Genomic DNA, 20,007 nt, shown 5'->3' with positions numbered 1-20,007 from the left:
ACTTAGTTAGACTGTATCGCAGCGTATGTAAAACATGCTAGCTACATGGACTTAGTTAGACTGTATCGCAGCGTATGTAAAACATGCTAGCTACATGGACTTAGACTGTATCGCAGCGTATGTAAAACATGCTGGCTACATGGACTTAGTTAGACTGTATCGCAGCGTATGTAAAACATGCTGGCTACATGGACTTAGTTAGACTGTATCGCAGCGTATGTAAAACATGCTAGCTACATGGACTTAGTTAGACTGTATCGTACCGTATGTAAAACATGCTAGCTACATGGACTTAGTTAGACTGTATCGCAGCGTACCATATGTAAAACATGCTGGCTACATGGACTTAGTTAGACTGTATAGCAGCGTATGTAAAACATGCTGGCTACATGGACTTAGTTAGACTGAATCGCAGCGTATGTAAAACATGCTAGCTACATGGACTTAGTTAGACTGTATCGCAGCGTATGTAAAACATGCTAGCTACATGGACTTAGTTAGACTGTATCGCAGCGTATGTAAAACATGCTAGCTACATGGACTTAGTTAGACTGTATCGCAGCGTATGTAAAACATGCTGGCTACATGGACTTAGTTAGACTGTATCGCAGCGTATGTAAAACATGCTAGCTACATGGACTTAGTTAGACTGTATCGCAGCGTATGTAAAACATGCTAGCTACATGGACTTAGTTAGACTGTATCGCAGCGTATGTAAAACATGCTGGCTACATGGACTTAGACTGTGTCGCAGCGTATGTAAAACATGCTAGCTACATGGACTTAGTTAGACTGTATCGCAGCGTATGTAAAACATGCTGGCTACATGGACTTAGTTAGATTGTATCGCAGCGTATGTAAAACATGCTAGCTACATGGACTTAGTTAGACTGTATCGCAGCGTATGTAAAACATGCTGGCTACATGGACTTAGTTAGACTGAATCGCAGCGTATGTAAAACATGCTAGCTACATGTTTTCAATTATTTAAGCTGACAAAACCTGACATATTCAACCATATCTGTCAATACTGATATTTGTGTATTGTGTACGGCAACGAATAGTTGTGCAAAGCTTGAAGTTGATCCAAGATTGGGTGTGGGAGAAAGTATATGTTTAAACTTTTGACCAGACAGAGAGAGTAAGTTCATATAAGCTTTGTAAATAGACAGGATTGAACTTAATGTACTTCATTTAAATTGCGATTTTCTAGTTTGGTGTCGGCCCCTATCGTGTGGTCATCCCCAGGATGGCTACCTGATCGTGTGGTTTGCGCTCTGGATTGTTGCTTCGATGTCCCTAGTTTTCCCGTTCTGCGGGAGATCTATCTATCTATCTGCTGACTGATCTTTGCTTGTCTTCTTACTAATCTATCTGTCATTCTAGTTTCGTGTTTTTAGTCTACATTGAATTTTTCTTCAAAAGTCTAATGTTTCTATAATAAAACAATATTTGAGAAGTGATTGTAGTCTCATTACTTAGTAACTTACTGAACTGTATTATTTCAAAACGTCGCTAGACCGATCAATATAAAATTATGTTTTAGCTTTTCAGTTGGAAATAATCGACCGGCCCCTTAACGTTATCATGACGTTATGTTGTTCTAAATAATCATCAAATGATACGAAGAACTAATAAAAAATCAATCAGCTTTTAGGTTCGCGCTCAGCGGTTCTAAAGTTATCTTTCATAATGGACGCGCGGTGATGTAGCCCTATATTTGGGTTATATGAGGTGTAATGGCCTAAATAGACACCGTGCAAACAGCTGGACGGCCCTTCAAATCCCTTGATGTGTGAGAATGAGTTCTCGCGCCAACGCAAGCCGGATAGGAAGAACCGCAAACAAACCAGGATGCAAGGCACTATCGAATGACAACGGGTCGGCTAAGAAGATTTGAGTCAGCTCAAAATGGACGTACAGACCACTGGAGGCTGTCTGGTTGACATAGTGTATGTAGTCATATTAGTTTGGCACAGACTCATAGGCAAGACATTAGAGCCAGAGAAATATGGCCCTCGGGCTCCACGTGACCTGTTTGGTTTCCATAAAGAGGCATAAAAAAAAATAATAAAAAAAACAGAAGCAATGGGCATTGTATAATTAGTTCAGGGGGGGGGGGGGGAGCAGGGGAGTGGAAACATTGCAGAGTGTGTCAGTTTGAGATCTTGTGAGATTTTTCTTCTTTATCTTTTTTTAGTTTCCAGACATTTTCCTTTCCGTATCTAATTACTGATTAATGATAATACATTACTTGTGTCTTATGAAAGTGTAATTATTTTGATTCATTTTGTTGTTAAATCCCAGCCTTCTATTCTTGTTTTTTTTTTGTCTTTTGTTTTTTTTTTTGTCATGTAAAAATGGCTGGGTTTTTTTTCCCTTACGAATTTCGGTTAAATTTTCTGAAGAAAAAAAATGTGACTTGCGTAGCATAAATTGTAACTTTGCTACTAACCATTTTTATGTGTTTATTCCCTTATCAATCAAAATGAGTAGTTTCCGCCCCCTATTTGTGTGTGTGTGGCTACAACCCACTTGTTGAGGAAACTAGATCAGCTTGACTAGTGTGCTCAAGATAAATACATAAATAGTGCCAATTATGTGGGGCAGCTAATTTCATACAGTTACGACACGACAGCTCTGTTATGAAGACCAAGATGTAAATATAGAAGTCAATTAATGATGACTTTTTTTTTTCTCTTTCTCTCGCTCCAGGATGACGTTGGGTTGAGTACAGTGGTTGGCTCAGCTATTTATAACGTAATGTTTGTCATCAGTGTGTGTGGTTTTGCTGCAGGCGTGGTGAGTAGATGCACACAGGAAACACCAAGCACGACTATTAAAATGCTTGGACACTATACAGGCCCATATATCTCTCTTTCTCTCTCTCTCTAGATTCTCTCACAGCGTTGGATTTATCGACATCTACTAGATCTACTACTAATATCTAAACTTAGTCTACTAAAAGCGACGAACGTCTGAGCTTTAAAAAAATGTTACCTTTAATTGAAGTCTGACATTAAAAAAGGCTTCAAGACATGAGAGCTTGTTTTTCTTTAAAGACCTTCTAGTGAATTTAAATGTATCGATTATCTGAGATGCCCTTTAAAGGAGGGCATGAATTTCGAGTTGGTAAAACAGCACACACATATTCTCTATTTATTGTTTTATTATTATTATTATTATTTGGCTGGGGGGTTGAACCATGTTGTGTTGTTAATGTTTTTAAACCAAACTTTTCAACTTTCGTCAATCATTCTTCCCACTCAGTAACATGTCAGGTCTATATTCTGTGTATGTAAAAAACATAAAATGGCAGCTGCTGCCATGACATTAATCTAGACATTCACTTAGTTTATCTGTCCCTCCCCTCACACTAGTCTTTTTGTTTTAATTAAGCTTTGCTGCGGGTTACAGTTTCGGTTGGCTGAGCAATCAAGAACACTGCAATACTTAGAGAGAGTCTATTAGCCACGTTTCACACACTCTTCAAATACTAAATTAGCTCAAAATATTAACATCAGTTTTTTTAGGTTTTGTTTTTACTACTGGGAACGTGGTGGGGGAGTGGTAGAGCTTGGCTTTCAAACCGATGGGTTTCGAGTGTGAATCTCGGTGAAAACTCGTATTTTTAGGGCCTGAGTCCAGCCAACTCTGATGGGTACATGACATACGTTGAGGAAATACAGGCGGTTGTCCGTTGTGCTGGCCACGTGACACCCTTGTTAAACGTCGGCCATTGAAACAGATAGATCGCAAGGTCTGAAAGAGGCACATGAGCTACCTTAACTGAAGTATCTGCCTTTAGTTTTTCCTAATGGGAGGTAACAAAGGTGGCCACTTTACACCTCCAAAGATGATAGATCTTTAAAGGTGAACTCTACCTTGCTTGCCGATAGAACTTACGGTGACGAAGGAATACTTGACTATACAAATAAACTCTTAACTAAAAGCTTAGGACTTAGGAAATGCAATTGCAAAACCTACATTCATTCAATTTATTGAAATGAAAAATCACATTTTAACAAATGAGGATGGTCCTTACTATCTCTTTGACGTGCCTGCGTAGCAAAACTAAATCATCAAATGTAGCTATTCGATCAAGCTCCATGACATAAATGTAAAGTATTGATTGACTGGCTGCCACTCGGATACAAATGGAAACTGGGGAGGGGGGGGGGACCAAAAATGAAATTATCAGTGAAAAAAAAAAAAGAAAGAAAAAAAAAGTGTGTTGACTTGAGTGGGTCATGGTGACACAGCACGGATTGATTTCAATAAGGGAAAGTAATGCTGGGAGTTGTAGGAAACAGTAAATAGAAGGGCTTCTTCTTTTACAACATAATGTGAGTTGGATTCTGAAGGGTTCGTGAGAACAAAAAATGAGGCTATACTTTGGTTTCAAAGGTATCGCTGCAGTCGTCCATCTGGCCATTTTAATCAAGAGTTTCATTTCATCAATATATATATATGACTCTTCGTACCTCCTCTGAGCACAGTTCTCTTCCCGTAGTTTATAGTTTGCTAAATTATGTTTTAAATTTTACATTAAAACACTAAAAAAAAAAGATCTATACTTAACACGGCTAAACATAACTTAAAAAAAAAAAAGATTTTAACAATCTTAAAAATATGTTGATTTATTACTCACGCGTAAATTTTTTTTTAACTTTGTTTGAAAAAGAGTGATTCTATCGATCGAATTACAAATTTAAAGAAAGATTTCTCGTTGTATTAAATCTGAAGCAATTCTTCAATGGGCTATTGCTTAAATTAACTTTGTCAACATGAATAAGTTCCTTTTGCTTATGCCAATGTTGCTATTTCTACAATTGTCTAACTCTTTACTTTAAAGGTTGTTCAGCTGAACTGGTGGCCATTGGTCAGAGACAGTCTAGCATACCTGATTAGTATAGCTGCTTTGATTTTAGTTATTGCTGATGAAGTTGTCACCTGGTAAGCAAAGAATTGAAATAATAGATATATAGGCTACAGATCTATAGCTAAATGTCACTTAGAGATTTCTAAATTCAATTTTTTTTAGGATTAAAAAATTGCAAATAAATATTTCTAAATGTAAGATAATAAAACACTCAAAATATAAAAGCATTTCACATATTATGACAAAGAAATTGATCTAAAAACATCTTCTGATCAAGGGAGCATGGGTGTATAGGTTGCATGATGGGCAAAACTTATGTAAATAAATGGATAGGCCTACAAGATAAACAGAACAGAACTAATTTGAAAATTGTATCATATATATAACAAAATATAGTTTTTTAAAGTTGTTTTTTTTCTTTGCTGGCAGGTACGAGTCCGTATTGTTTTTAGTTCTCTACATCTTGTACATAGTGTTTATGTTTTTTAATCAACGTCTTGAGAAGTACATTGTACCCAAAATAACCTGCTGCCCCAAGGAGGCCTGCTCTGTTCCTGATCAAGTTGTCATTCGATATGAGAAGATGGATGATGGTGAGCCCTGTACACCAGATGGTATGTACAGCCATTCTTAGGATCACTAAATAGAAGACACATTGTATACATTTTGATCACCCTGAAACTCTTTATTATTAGATCTAGACTCTACATGGGGGTGTTTTGGTGATTCTGTATCTATATTTCAGGCTTATCTACACATGGCATGGGGGAACTGACCAGGTTAGAGGTCAAGCTGCATATGGGTAGAGCCATGATCAAAATATGGGTAGACTTTTTTTTTTAATCAAGCCAAAACTACAGAAAGTCCTTCAATAAGTCACCAAAAAATTGATTTTTCTAATAAAGGGTGAAGAATGACATTCATCTTGAAATGTTTGTCATTGAGATTATAAAAGGAAAACAAGGAATGGTAGTTAGTCTTTTGATCGTAATTTTATTCATTGTTTACTGTGCCCTTTTTTAACTGTAATGTTTTACTAGTCTAGTAATTCTACTAGGTACCCTTATATGATTTGTACAAGTGATTTGTTCTAATAGGATTTCATTAATCTTTAGAATGTTTGTTTCATTGGATTGAGCTTAAAGATATTTAACTTCAGTGTACTATTCCAGAGGCACTTCCAAACCTGCAAGTGTTACATTCCTTTGAAAGTCAAAAAGTGTGAACAATACAACTGCAAAAATTAACTTAATTGTAACACTATATGACAACTTGCATGATTTGATTAAAAAACAACAATTCTGAATGCAAACTTTAGGCTATACTTTCACAGAAAACATATGTCTCTGGATGTATTTTTCTTGTTTACAGAAACAACAAGAGTTATCATGGGAAAAGATGGTAGCAATGCCTCTTTAGATTCCAACAGCTCTGCTGATGACGTTGCCACAGGTTGGAAATTACAAATATTTTTTTTAAAGAAACTGTTTAACCCTAAGTAAACCACTTAGAAAAATAGCCTTAGCAAGTTAGCATTAAACTTAAATTTGGAAATAAAATAGCCTTAGCTATATAGTTAGAATTACATTCGAATACAGTATGATATTAAAGTTATGTTTTTGGTATTCAGGTTTACATTTTCTAATTAGGGTCTATTATATTTAAGTTCTTTTTTTTTTTACTTTGACTGTAAAGAACTAAACACTTCTTTATGATGAATTTTATCTAAACATTAAGAAATAGTGGAGGCAGGGTGGCTGAGTGGTAAAGTGCTTGACTTCCAAACTAGGGCTCCTGGGTTCCAATCCTGGTGGAGACGGGGAGTTTTACTTTTAGGATCTTCAGGGCGCCTATGAGTCCACCCAGCACTAATGGGTACCTGACATTAGTTGGAGAAAAGTAAAGGCGGTTGGTTGTTGTGCTGGCCACATGACACTTATGTTAACTGTGGGCCACAGAAACATGTGACCTTTACTGTAAATATATACACCTTTACATCATCTGCTCCATAGATCATTAGGCCTGAAAGGGGAACTTACTTTATTAAGAAGTAGTAGTCAATTAAGATAAGGCTTGATTAAATAGAATTTTAAGCCACCTAACAAATCTTTTGTACATAATATAAGGCCTTTTAGTTGAATGTCTTGATTGGAAATCTTTTAAACTCAAAATAAGCACATTAATAAATTAGTACAGATCTATGAGCACTAAAACATTTGACAACCTAGCTTATGTTTGCTAGTATTAAACTTTATAGTTTTTTTAACATAGTAAGTTTATATTTAGAAATACATAAGTCTATATTAAAATTACAATGAATTACATAAATGTAAGATCTAACTTTAGTTACAATGGACTATTAAATATTTTAAATATATAAGTTGACTTTTAACTGTCAATTAGATATAAAAAAAATTGTAAAAGTAAATAGAGCAAACAATGCATATTATGGGTGGCTGCCTGGTCGTACAGTATGCACACTGGACTGTTGTTTGGACTTAGCTCATACTTGTCTGCTGCCATCCCCCCATCTCTTGTGAAGGTTTGGACTAGGAAGTAAAATATCTTCAACTTTTAGATTCTAAAATTTACATTTAAAAAAAAAATGATTTTATTAATTGGGAATGAAAGGAACAAAAAAGAATTACAGAAAAGGACTTGCTGTAAATAACCATGCTGTTCTTTATATTTTAGAGATCCACAAAACAGTACCTGAAGAAACAATCTGGCATGTGCCAGCTGGACGTTGGTCCTGTTTGCTGTGGGCTGTGTCCTTGCCCTTGTCAATTTTAATGTATTTTACTGTGCCAGACTGTAGAAGAGAAAGATTGAGGAAATGGTTTCTTGTCACATTTATAATGTCCTTAGTGTGGCTGTCTGTATTCTCCTTCCTAATGGTGTGGATGATTACAATAATAGGTAAGTAACGATCTGACAATCATTTAATGACAATCACTAAAACATTGGTTTGGGAAGTATGACTTGAGTGCCAGTCCAAGAGGGGATTTAACAGTGTATCCCTTTTGTAGTGCTCTCAGCTGTTTCTGCCTAGGCTCTTAAAGTTGATGTCTTGCATCTCGTTACATTTCTACCAAACATTTAAGTTAATAGTATTGCATCCCCAGTTTCTGGGAACTAAAATCTAACTCCAAATTTTTTTTTATTAATTTTTGATATGGAAATAATCATTTTAATGTGCAATAGTTTGAAACAAAATAATGTTAATGAATTACTTAAATAAATATATTTAAATTTAATTTTTTTAGCATGAGATTACTTTATCGTGCTTTCAAGTGGGTAGCCCTTGCATTCAGTTACTAAAGTGTGAAGCCTGATAGAGTCAGTTCTCTGCCTGTCTTATTTAGCTTTGACTCTCTTTATCCATAACCTTTCTCTTAGAACCATATAATTAAATACCTTTTGGTATTCTAGGATGTTAGAGCTTGTAAGGAGGTTGACCTTCATTAGAAGAGCTCAAATCTATGATTTTCTCTTATGCCAAAGTGTGAGCTTAGCATTCTTCTTCATTTCTTACTTTTGTAGGCAAACAATGACAAATTGGGCTTTGTTGATTATATTATGCATGGCATTAGTGTAATAGATCTATAGACATTGTGCATACTAACATCAGTGCCACATTTTCTTCTGGTTCATTTCAGGTTTCACTTTCAATATACCTGATAGTGTGATGAGTTTAACTTTTGTAGCTTTTGGTGTGAGTTTACCAGATGTAGTGGCCAGTGTGCTAGTGATGAAAGATGGTAAGAAACTTAAAAAATATGTAACTATCTCTTTAGTGGGAAGCATGGTTGAGAGGCTAAGTTTGCTTGAACTTGGCTTGGCTTGGCTACTTATGATGGGGGCTAGAGGTTCGACACCCGACTTGGGCAGAATTGTGTTTACTGAGCTGCCTAAGGCAGCATGGAAAACCTTCTCCCAGATACATCCCCCCCCCCACTTACTGGTCCACAAATGGGATTGGACCATAGCGCTCTGAAGCATGAAAGTAGTTATATACAAAAGCTATACATTTTTGTTTAGAATGAACTTAGAAATAGTGTATTTCATATAAAGGTGTGTCATCATTTTTTCCTGTTAAAATGTTAAGCATTACCAGTTGAAAACAATGTATTTAGACAGTCAATTAAGCAATTAGCTTTTTTTTTCTACTGTAGGATGTCTTCATGTCTTCCTTCAAAATGCAGAATCAAGTAAACATTTCATGGCCTAGATAAATATTTGCATACATTAGATTAAAGTTTATGTAAGATAGTTCTAAATAAGATTTAAATCTAAGATATTTCTTCACAAAGTACTGACATTTTCTTGAAGAAATTTTTTATTTATTCTTATCATTCATACAAAGAGGATTTATTTTTTACTCAACATTGTTAGAAGACATCAAAGGAAATGTTCTGTCTTGTTCCTGAAGTATTAGTTGCCATCTCAATAGTGGTCATCTCAACAGTGGTCATCTCATTAGTGGTCATCTCAATAGTGATCTCAATATTGGTCATCTCAATAGTGGTCATCTCTAAATCATACAACAAATTTTGTAATGATGTGGAAGAGACCTAATGTTTGAAAATAGCAACTTTTGTTTCTTTTCAGGACTTGGTGACATGGCAGTTTCCAATGCTGTGGGTAGCAATGTCTTTGATATCCTTGTTTGCTTGGGTATTCCTTGGTTTATTCAGACAAGCATGTTGCATCCAGGAAGCACAGTTCAAGTTTACAGTGAAGGTATCTATGTCTACTTTTGAAGTCTGTGATTAAAGCAATTTAATTTTTTGTTCAAATTTATGCCATATTATTTGCAAAAAGTTTTAAAACAACAGAAAATGTGTATCTGCAGTTTAGTAAGAATGATAGTTTTTTATATAATTCTAATCTGCACATCAGGGCATGCGCTAAAGTGAGAATCTATAACCTTCAATGAACATTTTCTTTGCAACTTATAAACATAAAAAAGTATAAACAAAATATCTTCAAACACTGTATAAAGAATTACACTAAAAAATGCTTTCATGTGTTGATTTATCTTTAATATTGCTGTTATAATACTTTTTCATCAGGTCTGGTGTATGCATCCATCACCCTGCTGTCAACTGTGGCACTTTTGGTTATCATAATCCACCTAAACAAATGGACACTTGATAGACGTGTCAGCATCATCTTCATGGTCATATACATAGGCTACACATTGCTAGCGGCTCTCTACGAGCTTAATATCTTTGGATATTTTCATCCTTCCGAATGTGAAAGTGATTACTAAGTCGTGCACAAAAGTCATGATAAAAAGATCTCAGTCATTAATTTCAGTCATATTTCAAATTATATTTTTTTTAAAGTTTGTATTTATCTGATAAATACTCTTTGTTTGAATTCTCTCCCCTGTTATTTATTTTATGTTATGTATATAATAAACAGGTAGTCATGCTGAAATGAGGGACAAGGGTCAGAAAAACAATGTATTGATTGCTTACAAATATAAGATTTTATAATCCTGATATGTGCTCATTCATCATCCATTTATTTAAAGTTATATTTTGACCAAAAATCTTGTATTGTTTTTTTTTTCTTGTTAATACTTATGTTTTTAAAGAACTCTATGTATTTGTTTTGACATTCAATGAGTGGCCATAATATAAAAAAAAAGATTCTTTAAAAGTATTTATTCTAAACCTCTCAAAAAAAAAAAAAGACAGGTAAAATATTGTTTATGCACTGTCAGTTCAGTACCCTTTCTACTTTCTTTATTGGTTTCTATCTTGTTCTGTATACGTCTTTCTTCCATTACAACAAAGAAAGTTATTTTATCCATGTATTGTTGTATATAAACATAGTTCACTATTTTAATTTCTGACTTTATTCTCTGTATATGCCACAACTTGCTCTTCTTTGTATATGTAACGTAAGTAGTATTTGACTTGTGCATCTATAGTTAGTCAGTCTTTAAGACACATGTATATACTTTTTTTTGGTTTGTTTTGATGATTAAGTTATTACAACATTTGTATTTTTTTTTGTTCTACTCATTGTTATAACTGCAAGCATGTTGTCAGACAAATTTAAAGAAGAGATGAAGATGGAAATTAGTGATGGAAAAGAAAATAACTTCTGTATTTCATTTTGTTTATGATTTTAATTGGTCAACATTGTTGTTATTTAATTTAAATTGTTAGTGCTGATCATTCAATAGCTATTATTTTAGTCCCATCATGTCAAGTTGTATCAAGTATTTTTCTTAACATGTATATTTATTTTATATTATGTAATAGCAGAATTTCGATTTATCTGTGATCGTCATTGATTCAACCTGCTAATCACAGATAATAGTTACATACTTTAATGTTTGTTGATTTTATAGTTATCACTTAGGAAAAAGAAAATGTAATCCCATCTTTGTGATTCTTCATTAATGCATTCACATTCCTACCATACAAAGAAATAATTTGTGATAGTCATATACACAAATTAATTATATCATATAATAGACCAGTGACAGATCTTTATGGAAACAGTTTGTCACCCAATGTGCCGAACAGCATGTGATGATTGAACTAATAGATCTTAGTCTATATATGTTCTAAAAAATGTGAAAATAATACATCACTAAAGAGTTCTCTATAGATGGGTATAGTTACATATTACAATTATGTTGATTATTAACACTACTGTTTTAATAATTAGCGTGAGATTTTGATCATGTTGTAATTAACATATACAAGTAACTTACTGCCTATTTAGCTATAGGCCTTCTGGTAAGCTCAAGTTTATGTTACAATGAAGCAGAAAATGTACAAACTCTTTCCTATCATACTAACATTTTGTTTTGGTCATTAAATATTTCATATTTTAACTTATTAAACAATGTGGTGATTAAAATATCTAAATAATATTATGTCATACAATTTTATTTTATATCTAATCACTTTTTTGTTGTCATACAGAGATATTCTTAAACAAAAATTAGAAACTGTCATAATTTTTAGAGGCTTAAAATTACTTGAAAAAAAAAAATTATTCTGTTTTTGTGCTCCTTATGTTCTGTGGGAAACTTATTTGATTGTGGCCTTTTCCAAAAATAGTTGAAATAGTATCCAACATTTCAATATGAAGTCAGTAGTATCTTACGAATGGAATGCTGTCTAAAATCATGCCCAACTATTTTGTGAACAAGGCTACTGGTTGTTTTTATTCATCAACTATTAATTGGAATTCATTTGCTTTATTAGTTTGCTATATAATTATAATGAGTAAACTAAATGTTGTTTTTGACCATAAGACTAAGACTATTTTTGTTCTTCCATGTCCATGCTATGAATCTGAAGGAATGCTCTAGTTTCTCCCAGTCCATGTCATGCGCTGTGTATTAAAACATTTTTTTGACATTTCCAACTGAATATTTTAAGAATTTGTACACTTTGACAATTTCTCTTTTTTGAAGCATAAAAAATAGAATTATACTCAAATAAAAATTTCTTTTTGAGTTTCATTTAATGGAGTTTTTCTTGACAAAACAAAATTTTATATTTTATGATTATTTGTAAATAAGAGTGGTATTTTTTTGTGTGGAAAAATATAAGTAATAATAACAAAGGAATGAATAAAAAAAAACAACAAGAAACAAGTGACATTGTTAAGACAAAAGCAAGAACTGTTATTTGATCAACTCTGTTATAAAGCATCAACATATGACTAATTAAACAAGTTAATAATCTTTATTAAAAATAGCTCAATTAGATTTCCAAACTGGCATGAAATGAATTTTTGAATAGAGGTCACAATTTTTGTTCAAAAAAGCACCCTTGACATATGATAGGAAACTAGTTGTTACCGCAATAAACTACCACAACTAGAATGGTAGTATTTTATCTAATTGTTTATATTTAACTTTATCCACGTTGTTTTTTATTTGTTAATACCTTTTCTGTTAACATCTTTACAAAACAAAATATCTTATACACAGGTACCATCATATGTTACTATTAGCCTATATAAATTTGTTTCTATTTATGGTTGTGCATTTTAAATCTACGTACATTTTTACCCTTGAGTTTTGATGAAGATTGTTATATATTTACACACAAGAAAAAAAATATATAAATTTTACCAATGTTCTGTTAGAAGTAATGTGGTTTTATAACATGTGTTCTTTGTTGTCTTGTAAATATCATATAGCTATGTAATAATGTGTCATATTTAGAATGGGTAGAATACATGTGAATAAAACATGTATTTTCTTTATTACTACAAAGATATTTACATTTGAGTCCATTTTTTGTTTGTTTCATTTTTTATGCATAACTTTTAATATATGTCTGTGTATCCATGGTTAATACAAATGAACATTAACCTTGTTTTAAAAACTCAAGAGACTTTGTTAATTTTATGTTGAAAATTCTGATAAGAAATTATTAATTATGTTGTTCTGCTTAAAAGTAAAGTTTTGGGGATTTAAAAAAATTTTTTTTTTGCTTTGCTGGCATCGCATGAGTGTAATAATGACATAGTGTGCACACACACACATGACATAAGTACATGGGTGTTGAGATTTGATTTTTTTTTTGTAGTCTATTTTAATTTTTCATTAAATTATAAACATTTTTGTTTGTGTCTGACTAACCACTCATTTGGTGAATAAAGTTTTTGAGCATTTTAAAATTCCTGAGATGCATTTTTGTTTCAGCTTTGGTAATTTTTGTCAGTCATAATTGTATTTTAAAGTAGAGTCATTAATATAGGATAGTACATTGTGACAAAGATGTTTATAATTACAGTAAGTTATCATTTTCGAGTCAAGCTATTTACCCAAATCTGTTGGACAGTGTTACTAACTATCTCTTTTAAACAATCGAATTTAGAAGTACTGACGTACTTTATTTTCCCATTCATCTATCGAAGCCGACATCTAAGTCTAGACTCTAGACAGTCTAGATCTAATTCAAAGAGGAAGGATCTACTTTATACTTTAACACATTAACATACAAAATAAAGTCCATTCATTTCATATTTTTTCAAATTAACCCTCAAATTTTGTGTTTCTAAAGCATTTATCTTACATTCGTTCTCTATAGATTCCATGTTGACATGCATTTTAATAGTTCCATTCATGTGTCGTGCACACCGCTATGTAAACACGCTATTATATGTTTGGACAGGCTAAATGAGGCTCTATATGGGGGATATTAAATATACTAACATACAATAATTAATAAGCTTCTTGAGCCATTGAATTCACACTCTTATAATATTAGGTCTACATCTATTATAATAGGATCTAGATCTAAATATTTTAGACCTACAAGCAAATGTTTTTATTAAAAAAATGGATTTAGGTCGATTAGCTATTTTGATAGTTCCATTCATACTATTTTTTTTTAATTCACGCATTCGCTTTCTTATAGCATTATTATTTCGTTTAATTGTTTCCAAAACACTCTCTATATTGACAGTGATACGCAAATTAAGATCCGCGGGTAATATATGTCTAGTAAGTAATATAATTCACCTTGTGAATGCAGGCCTCTAGATGGAAGTGTTTTTTCATTAATATGCAACCGTTAACGGATATCGTCATATATTAGTTGCCATTTGTTTGAACCGTCAAATCATGTGATGAATTTTTTTTTTTAAATATGGCATATAGTTTTGCTATTGCACTATAACTTCAATTCTTGTCTTTAAACACTAAAAGCTTCGATTTTAAAAAAAATCTGGTTTAAGTTCGTTGAACCATCAAGGAGATCACTCCGTCTATTCTAGATATTTTAATAAGTGTAGACAGATACTTAACTAAGCACATATTTTACAAAGCTGTCTGTCTCTCTGGTAAAATATTTGTGCACATTATTTCTCCCACACCCATGCATTCTCGGATCAATTTGAAAATTTGCTCAATTATTCATCAGCATAGACAAGAATAAATTTTAAAAAAATTAACCAATTGGTCAATTAATTATTTTGTTTGATACTAACAAGGGAAATTGATCCTTCAGTATACACAGATATGGCTAAATATGTAGGTTTTATCTCCCTAACTAAAAATGATATATTGACACCCATTTTAGGATCAAGTTGAAACTTTAAACAATTATTAATTGTACCTAACAAAACATGAATCAATTTAAAAAATAAAGTCAATTAATTATCGGCTATTAGTTTGTTTGTTTGATATCAAATAAGGGAAATGATTTCTACATTATTGAGAGATGTAGTTGTAATTTCAGAGCTCTTTCCCTTAGATAGGCTTTGTTTCTTTAAAAAAAATATATTTAAATTTTGCTTGTTTCAATTTATAAATATATACTAGTGTCTATACAGGTTCATGGCTGGCCCAAAAGTAAGTTTAGTAATTAAAATACTTTCTGTATGGCTGAAGTTACTTGCTTAGTAATACCAAAATAAAACATTCCTAACTAAGTTATATATATATATATATATATATATATATATATATATATATTGTTACGAATCTCACTATCCAGGCTCTCTGCAAACTGCACCTTACACCACCAACTTAAAGAACTTGACAACTCAGGGCTCCAAAGTAACGTAACACTTTAATAGTTGAATAAATAATAGTCAATACTGTACAATTGGCAACACGTACACTGTACAAATATCTCTCCGATAACACCGTTCCGCCGTATCAACTCTTGCACTGGCCTCTCCGTCTCGTTCCGGGCTTGCACTGGGTTCAACAGTTCAGGACTGACTTCACACACTAGGCTCGTTGTGTCGGACTCGATCGCAGACCAAGATCAAGACGCCAGTCGTCTCAACTGTACTTGACAGTACTCCGCACTGAACCGTCGTAATGCTCCGTACAGAACCACACCGCTGAACTGTGCTGTAGTCGACCGGACTGTAGTGAACCGGGCTCTGAACCCCTGCCGTGAACCTCCTTTCTGAACCGTCTTGACTGCGTCACCTTCGCTCTTATATAGGGTCCCTACTGGCCTTCTCGAACCGGACAGAACGCCGCTCGACGTTTCTAGGTGGTCAGATGACTACAACTCTCGTGACGCTCCTGAGCTCTGTTCACGACGGCGATCCTTCCCGAATTGTCCTGTTGACACTCGACTCGGCTGACCGTCTTAGCTCGTCACGGTTGACCGCTCGTCTAGCGCTGGCCTGGGGCGATTTGAGTCGGCTGACTACACACACACCACTACCCCTCTCTGTGCCACCACCAAGTTTATAACAATATATATATACAGCTTTTTCCTTGCTGATTGTAATTTATTTTATTACGCAGTGCTTACGATTTACTTAATGATATTTTGTTTTAGTTCTAGTGTCGAATTTTGAAATACTTTACGTGATAACTGTCAACCTACTTTTGGTCCGCCCTGTATATTTGATTTCTTAAATGAGAGGGATGATTTTAAAAATGCACTTATTCATTATTGTAATAGAATAAAATAAGCATCTGAAGTTGTTGTTTTGTATGTAAACATGATAGCAAATGCATAATTTACATAAAACAAGGTAGGGCCTACCAAAAAAAAAAGCTTATATAGTTTAACCATAGACATAAATAAATATAGACTGGCCGAAGGAAGTAACTTCATGTAACTTGAAAACATGTATATCTATTGTATTCGGATTTCCGAATTATGAAAAATTGAATGATCTTCATTCTTAGAGATTAAACAAAACACAAGTGAAAATATTGTAATACTTATATAGGTTATGGCTGAAATAGATATGAATACTTAACTTTTTTACTGCTCATAAATGCTGTATAATAAAGTACACAAGATTGCAAGTCACAAATTTTCGTTTCATAAAACTCTTTACTCGGCCAGTCTATATTTATTTATGTCTATGAGTTTAACACATTGCACCAAACACATAATTGTATTTAAAATGTGGCACCAAATGCATAATTTATCTAGTTTGGCACCAACTAGTGGTGTCACTAGGGAGGGGGTGCGGGCGGACACCGTTGACACCCACCAGAAGGTGACACCCTAATTGAAAAAAAATTGCACTTTTGCAAAGGCAGACAACGTTAAAAAAGATAATTGTAAGAGCAAAAGAAAAGTGTGCCAGTTGTTTCTTCTTCTTCTTCATCGTTCTCATTGTTATGTTGGAGTGTTCATATGACTAGACCAATACATGAGATGAACTGCGCAGTGGTTTCCAAATCAGGGAGCTCTCCATATAGTTTTCTTTCTATTGGGGTGATTTGGGGCCAATGTCTTATACGGGCCTCTTGGTAGAGAGAGCAGTTTTGGAGGACGTGGTCGGCATTTTCTGGTGATACTCCACATGGGCAGATTTCACTGGTTCCAATTTTGAGCTTCCGGAACATGTGTTGTCGCATTCTGTTGTGTCCGGTCCTGAGTCGAAAGATTAGACGTTGGTCTTGTCGGGATAGCTTATAGTAAGCATCATCTTTCTTGTGATTTGGATGGGAGCTCGTCCATTTCTCATTTATTTTATCTACAATTAATTTCTTCATTTCTTCTGGATAGAGTGCAGAGTTTACTTGTGAGTTTGTTCTCCCACTCTTGGCGAGTGTGTCAGCCTTCTCATTTCCTGCTAGTTGTATGTGAGCTGGTATCCATTGAATAACAGTTTTTTTGCTGTTGTGGTTGAGCTTTGTGAGTGCTGTTCTGAGGTTTTTAATATAAGGGGAATCAGAGTTTTGCAGGCTTTGGAGGGTTGTTTTTGCGTCTGTTAGAAAGACAATCTGTGAGGGGAACTTGGATGATTTGCTAGCATGGTAGCAGCTAGTGCTAGTGCTTCCCTTTCTGCTCTGTGACTGTCAGAGAGCTCTCCAGTTGCAAAGGATTTTTCTGCCAGTTGTTGAAATGATGGTTCTATACCAGGGGTGGGCAACCTTTTTCTACCGAGGGCCGCATTAAAAAAAATTGGGGACTGGGGGCCGCATATATATATATATTGCACTACAATTGAGGAATTACAAAAAGAGTTAGCAATTTCTTGAACTAATTTTACGGACGATTTTTTATTATTTAGTAATAAATTGTTTTGATCACGAAATTTCACCACTAATGTAAAGTAGTACTTAATATAAAGTATATAACAGTTTACTCTCTTGCATAATTTTACGGAATCTTGGAACTAGGAACTTGGAACACTATCAGCAACGATCTGTTCTAACACGTGATACTTTTTAAATAAAAAAAAAATTTTTTCACAGATGAATGTTGTTCCAAATAATGTGAAAGTTTAGCAGCAAAGTTTTTATTAAAATCCCGCGAAAGAACTGGCTGGAACTTCTTTTTCAGATCATAATTTGCTTGGAGGTATTTCTTCTGGAGCTGAATCAGCTTCTGCGCTAGATGGTAAGCTGAGGGTATTGAAAACTGGTTCCAAGTTCTTGACGTCTCAAAATTTGCTTTCAAATTCCACAATCAAGGAATCCAAATATATTATGTACTTTTCAACCATTTCACTAGAGATAGTTTCACCTTTCACCAATGAAAACGAGAAAACTTGATTTCACTTGCTGGGCTCAAGAAATGGAATAGCTTTGTTTGAAAAGATTTAAGATGCACATACATTTCATGTACAAAGTTGTTGAGATGCTTCCGATGGTAAACATGAAGTCTGTCTTCAACTGTTCATTAGAAATATTAGTAACAAAGTCACAGTCAATGTCCTTCAAGAAACCTAAAAATTTCTTCATTGAGATTCCATATTATTCTAATGCTAGGCCAGCGGTTACTACTGTGTTACCGAACATCATAATGTTTTGTTTCCAATTCTTCATTTACTTTTCGGAATAGCCATTCAGGGCCGGCCTTAGACAAATGGAGGCCCTAGGCAAAGTGAATTTGGTGGCACTAAGTAAAAATAGAAAAATAAAAATTAACTGCGAAAAAACTAAAAGTATGCAATTTATTAAAAACCTAGTGTACTTCAACAATAACAGTGAGGATTAGTTTCGCTATTTCTTCTCTAAATTCGATATGACAATAACTCTTGTGCGATGCCGGCAGCTGCTTAGTTTGCCTATAAAACTGTTACCTACTGTATGTCACACCTTTTAACATGCTATTCAATGCAGCTTTGTGTAAACTTTCCCGTTATTAGTTTATGTTTGGGAAATTGTTCTTTATGTTATTAAAAAGCCTGTTTTTCTCAGTCTAAGCACGGGCTCATCAGTTGTTACCCTTGGCATCTTGTACAAGCCAACCCAACTCTTTAAACCATTCTTAATAACATTGAATAAATACTGGCCTGATCTTGTGTCTTGGACTGAATTTTTCGAATTATTACCATTTAAAATAATCTTCGTTTACTTTAAACTTTTTAGAATCACGTTAGAGACAATGTTTCTTTAGCTTCTTAATTATAAGTGGTAAGAATCAAAATTTTTAATAAATTAAAGACATTTACAATTATTTATTTTTAATATATTTGCATTTTTATATTTGTGTGATGTGTGTGCACACCTGATTTCTTTAGGTGTCCGAGGGCCGCATAAAACACTTTGGCGGGCCGCATGTGGTCCGCGGGCCGTAATTTGCCCACCCCTTCATCCTTTACTCACTAAATAAGAAGGACTTGTTTGTGCTGTCTTGATAAATGTTGGGAATGAAGTCTAAATTTTAAAATTAATGAAAAGTCCAAAGAAAATGTAACAGACTTTAAAAAAGAAATACTTTGGCAGCCGGACTTTTTCTTTTATAAAAAAATGGAGAAAAAGTTTGCACAGAATGCTTAACATCACAGTGTTTGGAGAAAAGCAGAATTGGGCAGTTCAAGGTCACATTTAAAATGAGACTTCGTTGAACAAGATTTCCTTTAGACTTTATATAATTTACTGAATATAACCCAGAACTGAAAGAGCAACATATAATGTTAAAAAACAGCGATGCAAACTATGTAAATGAAATTTGCTTATTTATTTCTGATGAATTTGGCTGATTACCTGTATCCAAACGGAGAAATTTAGAAAGAAAAAAAAGTTTTAAGGAAATGAATACAAATTATTCAATTCCACCTCACATGGCTATGTATCGTATTTTAGGGTACAGTCTCGACCTATTGCGAGAAAGACAAAATGCAATCATATACATATATTACATAATCAATGGCGTAGCTAGGAATTTGTCATCATTTGGGGACTCTGGGGGGGG

General features: G+C 33.8%; 1 protein-coding gene across 3 annotated transcripts in view; it reads left to right on the top strand.

Annotated features, from left to right (window-relative positions):
• LOC106063539 (probable sodium/potassium/calcium exchanger CG1090) overlaps positions 1–13,553 on the top strand; it is a 76,419-nt gene extending 62,866 nt beyond the window's left edge. For all 3 annotated transcript variants that reach the window (XM_056003933.1, XM_056003936.1, XM_056003928.1), the window contains exons 5-12: positions 2,716–2,802; positions 4,856–4,956; positions 5,312–5,496; positions 6,254–6,334; positions 7,577–7,801; positions 8,542–8,643; positions 9,494–9,625; positions 9,958–13,553. In XM_056003933.1, coding sequence (XP_055859908.1) covers positions 2,716–2,802; positions 4,856–4,956; positions 5,312–5,496; positions 6,254–6,334; positions 7,577–7,801; positions 8,542–8,643; positions 9,494–9,625; positions 9,958–10,157 — 1,113 coding nt within the window. In that variant the 3' untranslated portion in view covers positions 10,158–13,553. The remainder of the gene's footprint in view (positions 1–2,715; positions 2,803–4,855; positions 4,957–5,311; positions 5,497–6,253; positions 6,335–7,576; positions 7,802–8,541; positions 8,644–9,493; positions 9,626–9,957) is intronic.
• The last annotated feature ends 6,454 nt before the right edge of the window (positions 13,554–20,007 follow it).

Source organism: Biomphalaria glabrata, chromosome 1, assembly GCF_947242115.1.
Source record: "Biomphalaria glabrata chromosome 1, xgBioGlab47.1, whole genome shotgun sequence".
Classification (NCBI taxonomy): Eukaryota; Metazoa; Mollusca; class Gastropoda; family Planorbidae; genus Biomphalaria; species Biomphalaria glabrata.
This window is presented reverse-complemented; position numbering and strand designations above follow the sequence as displayed.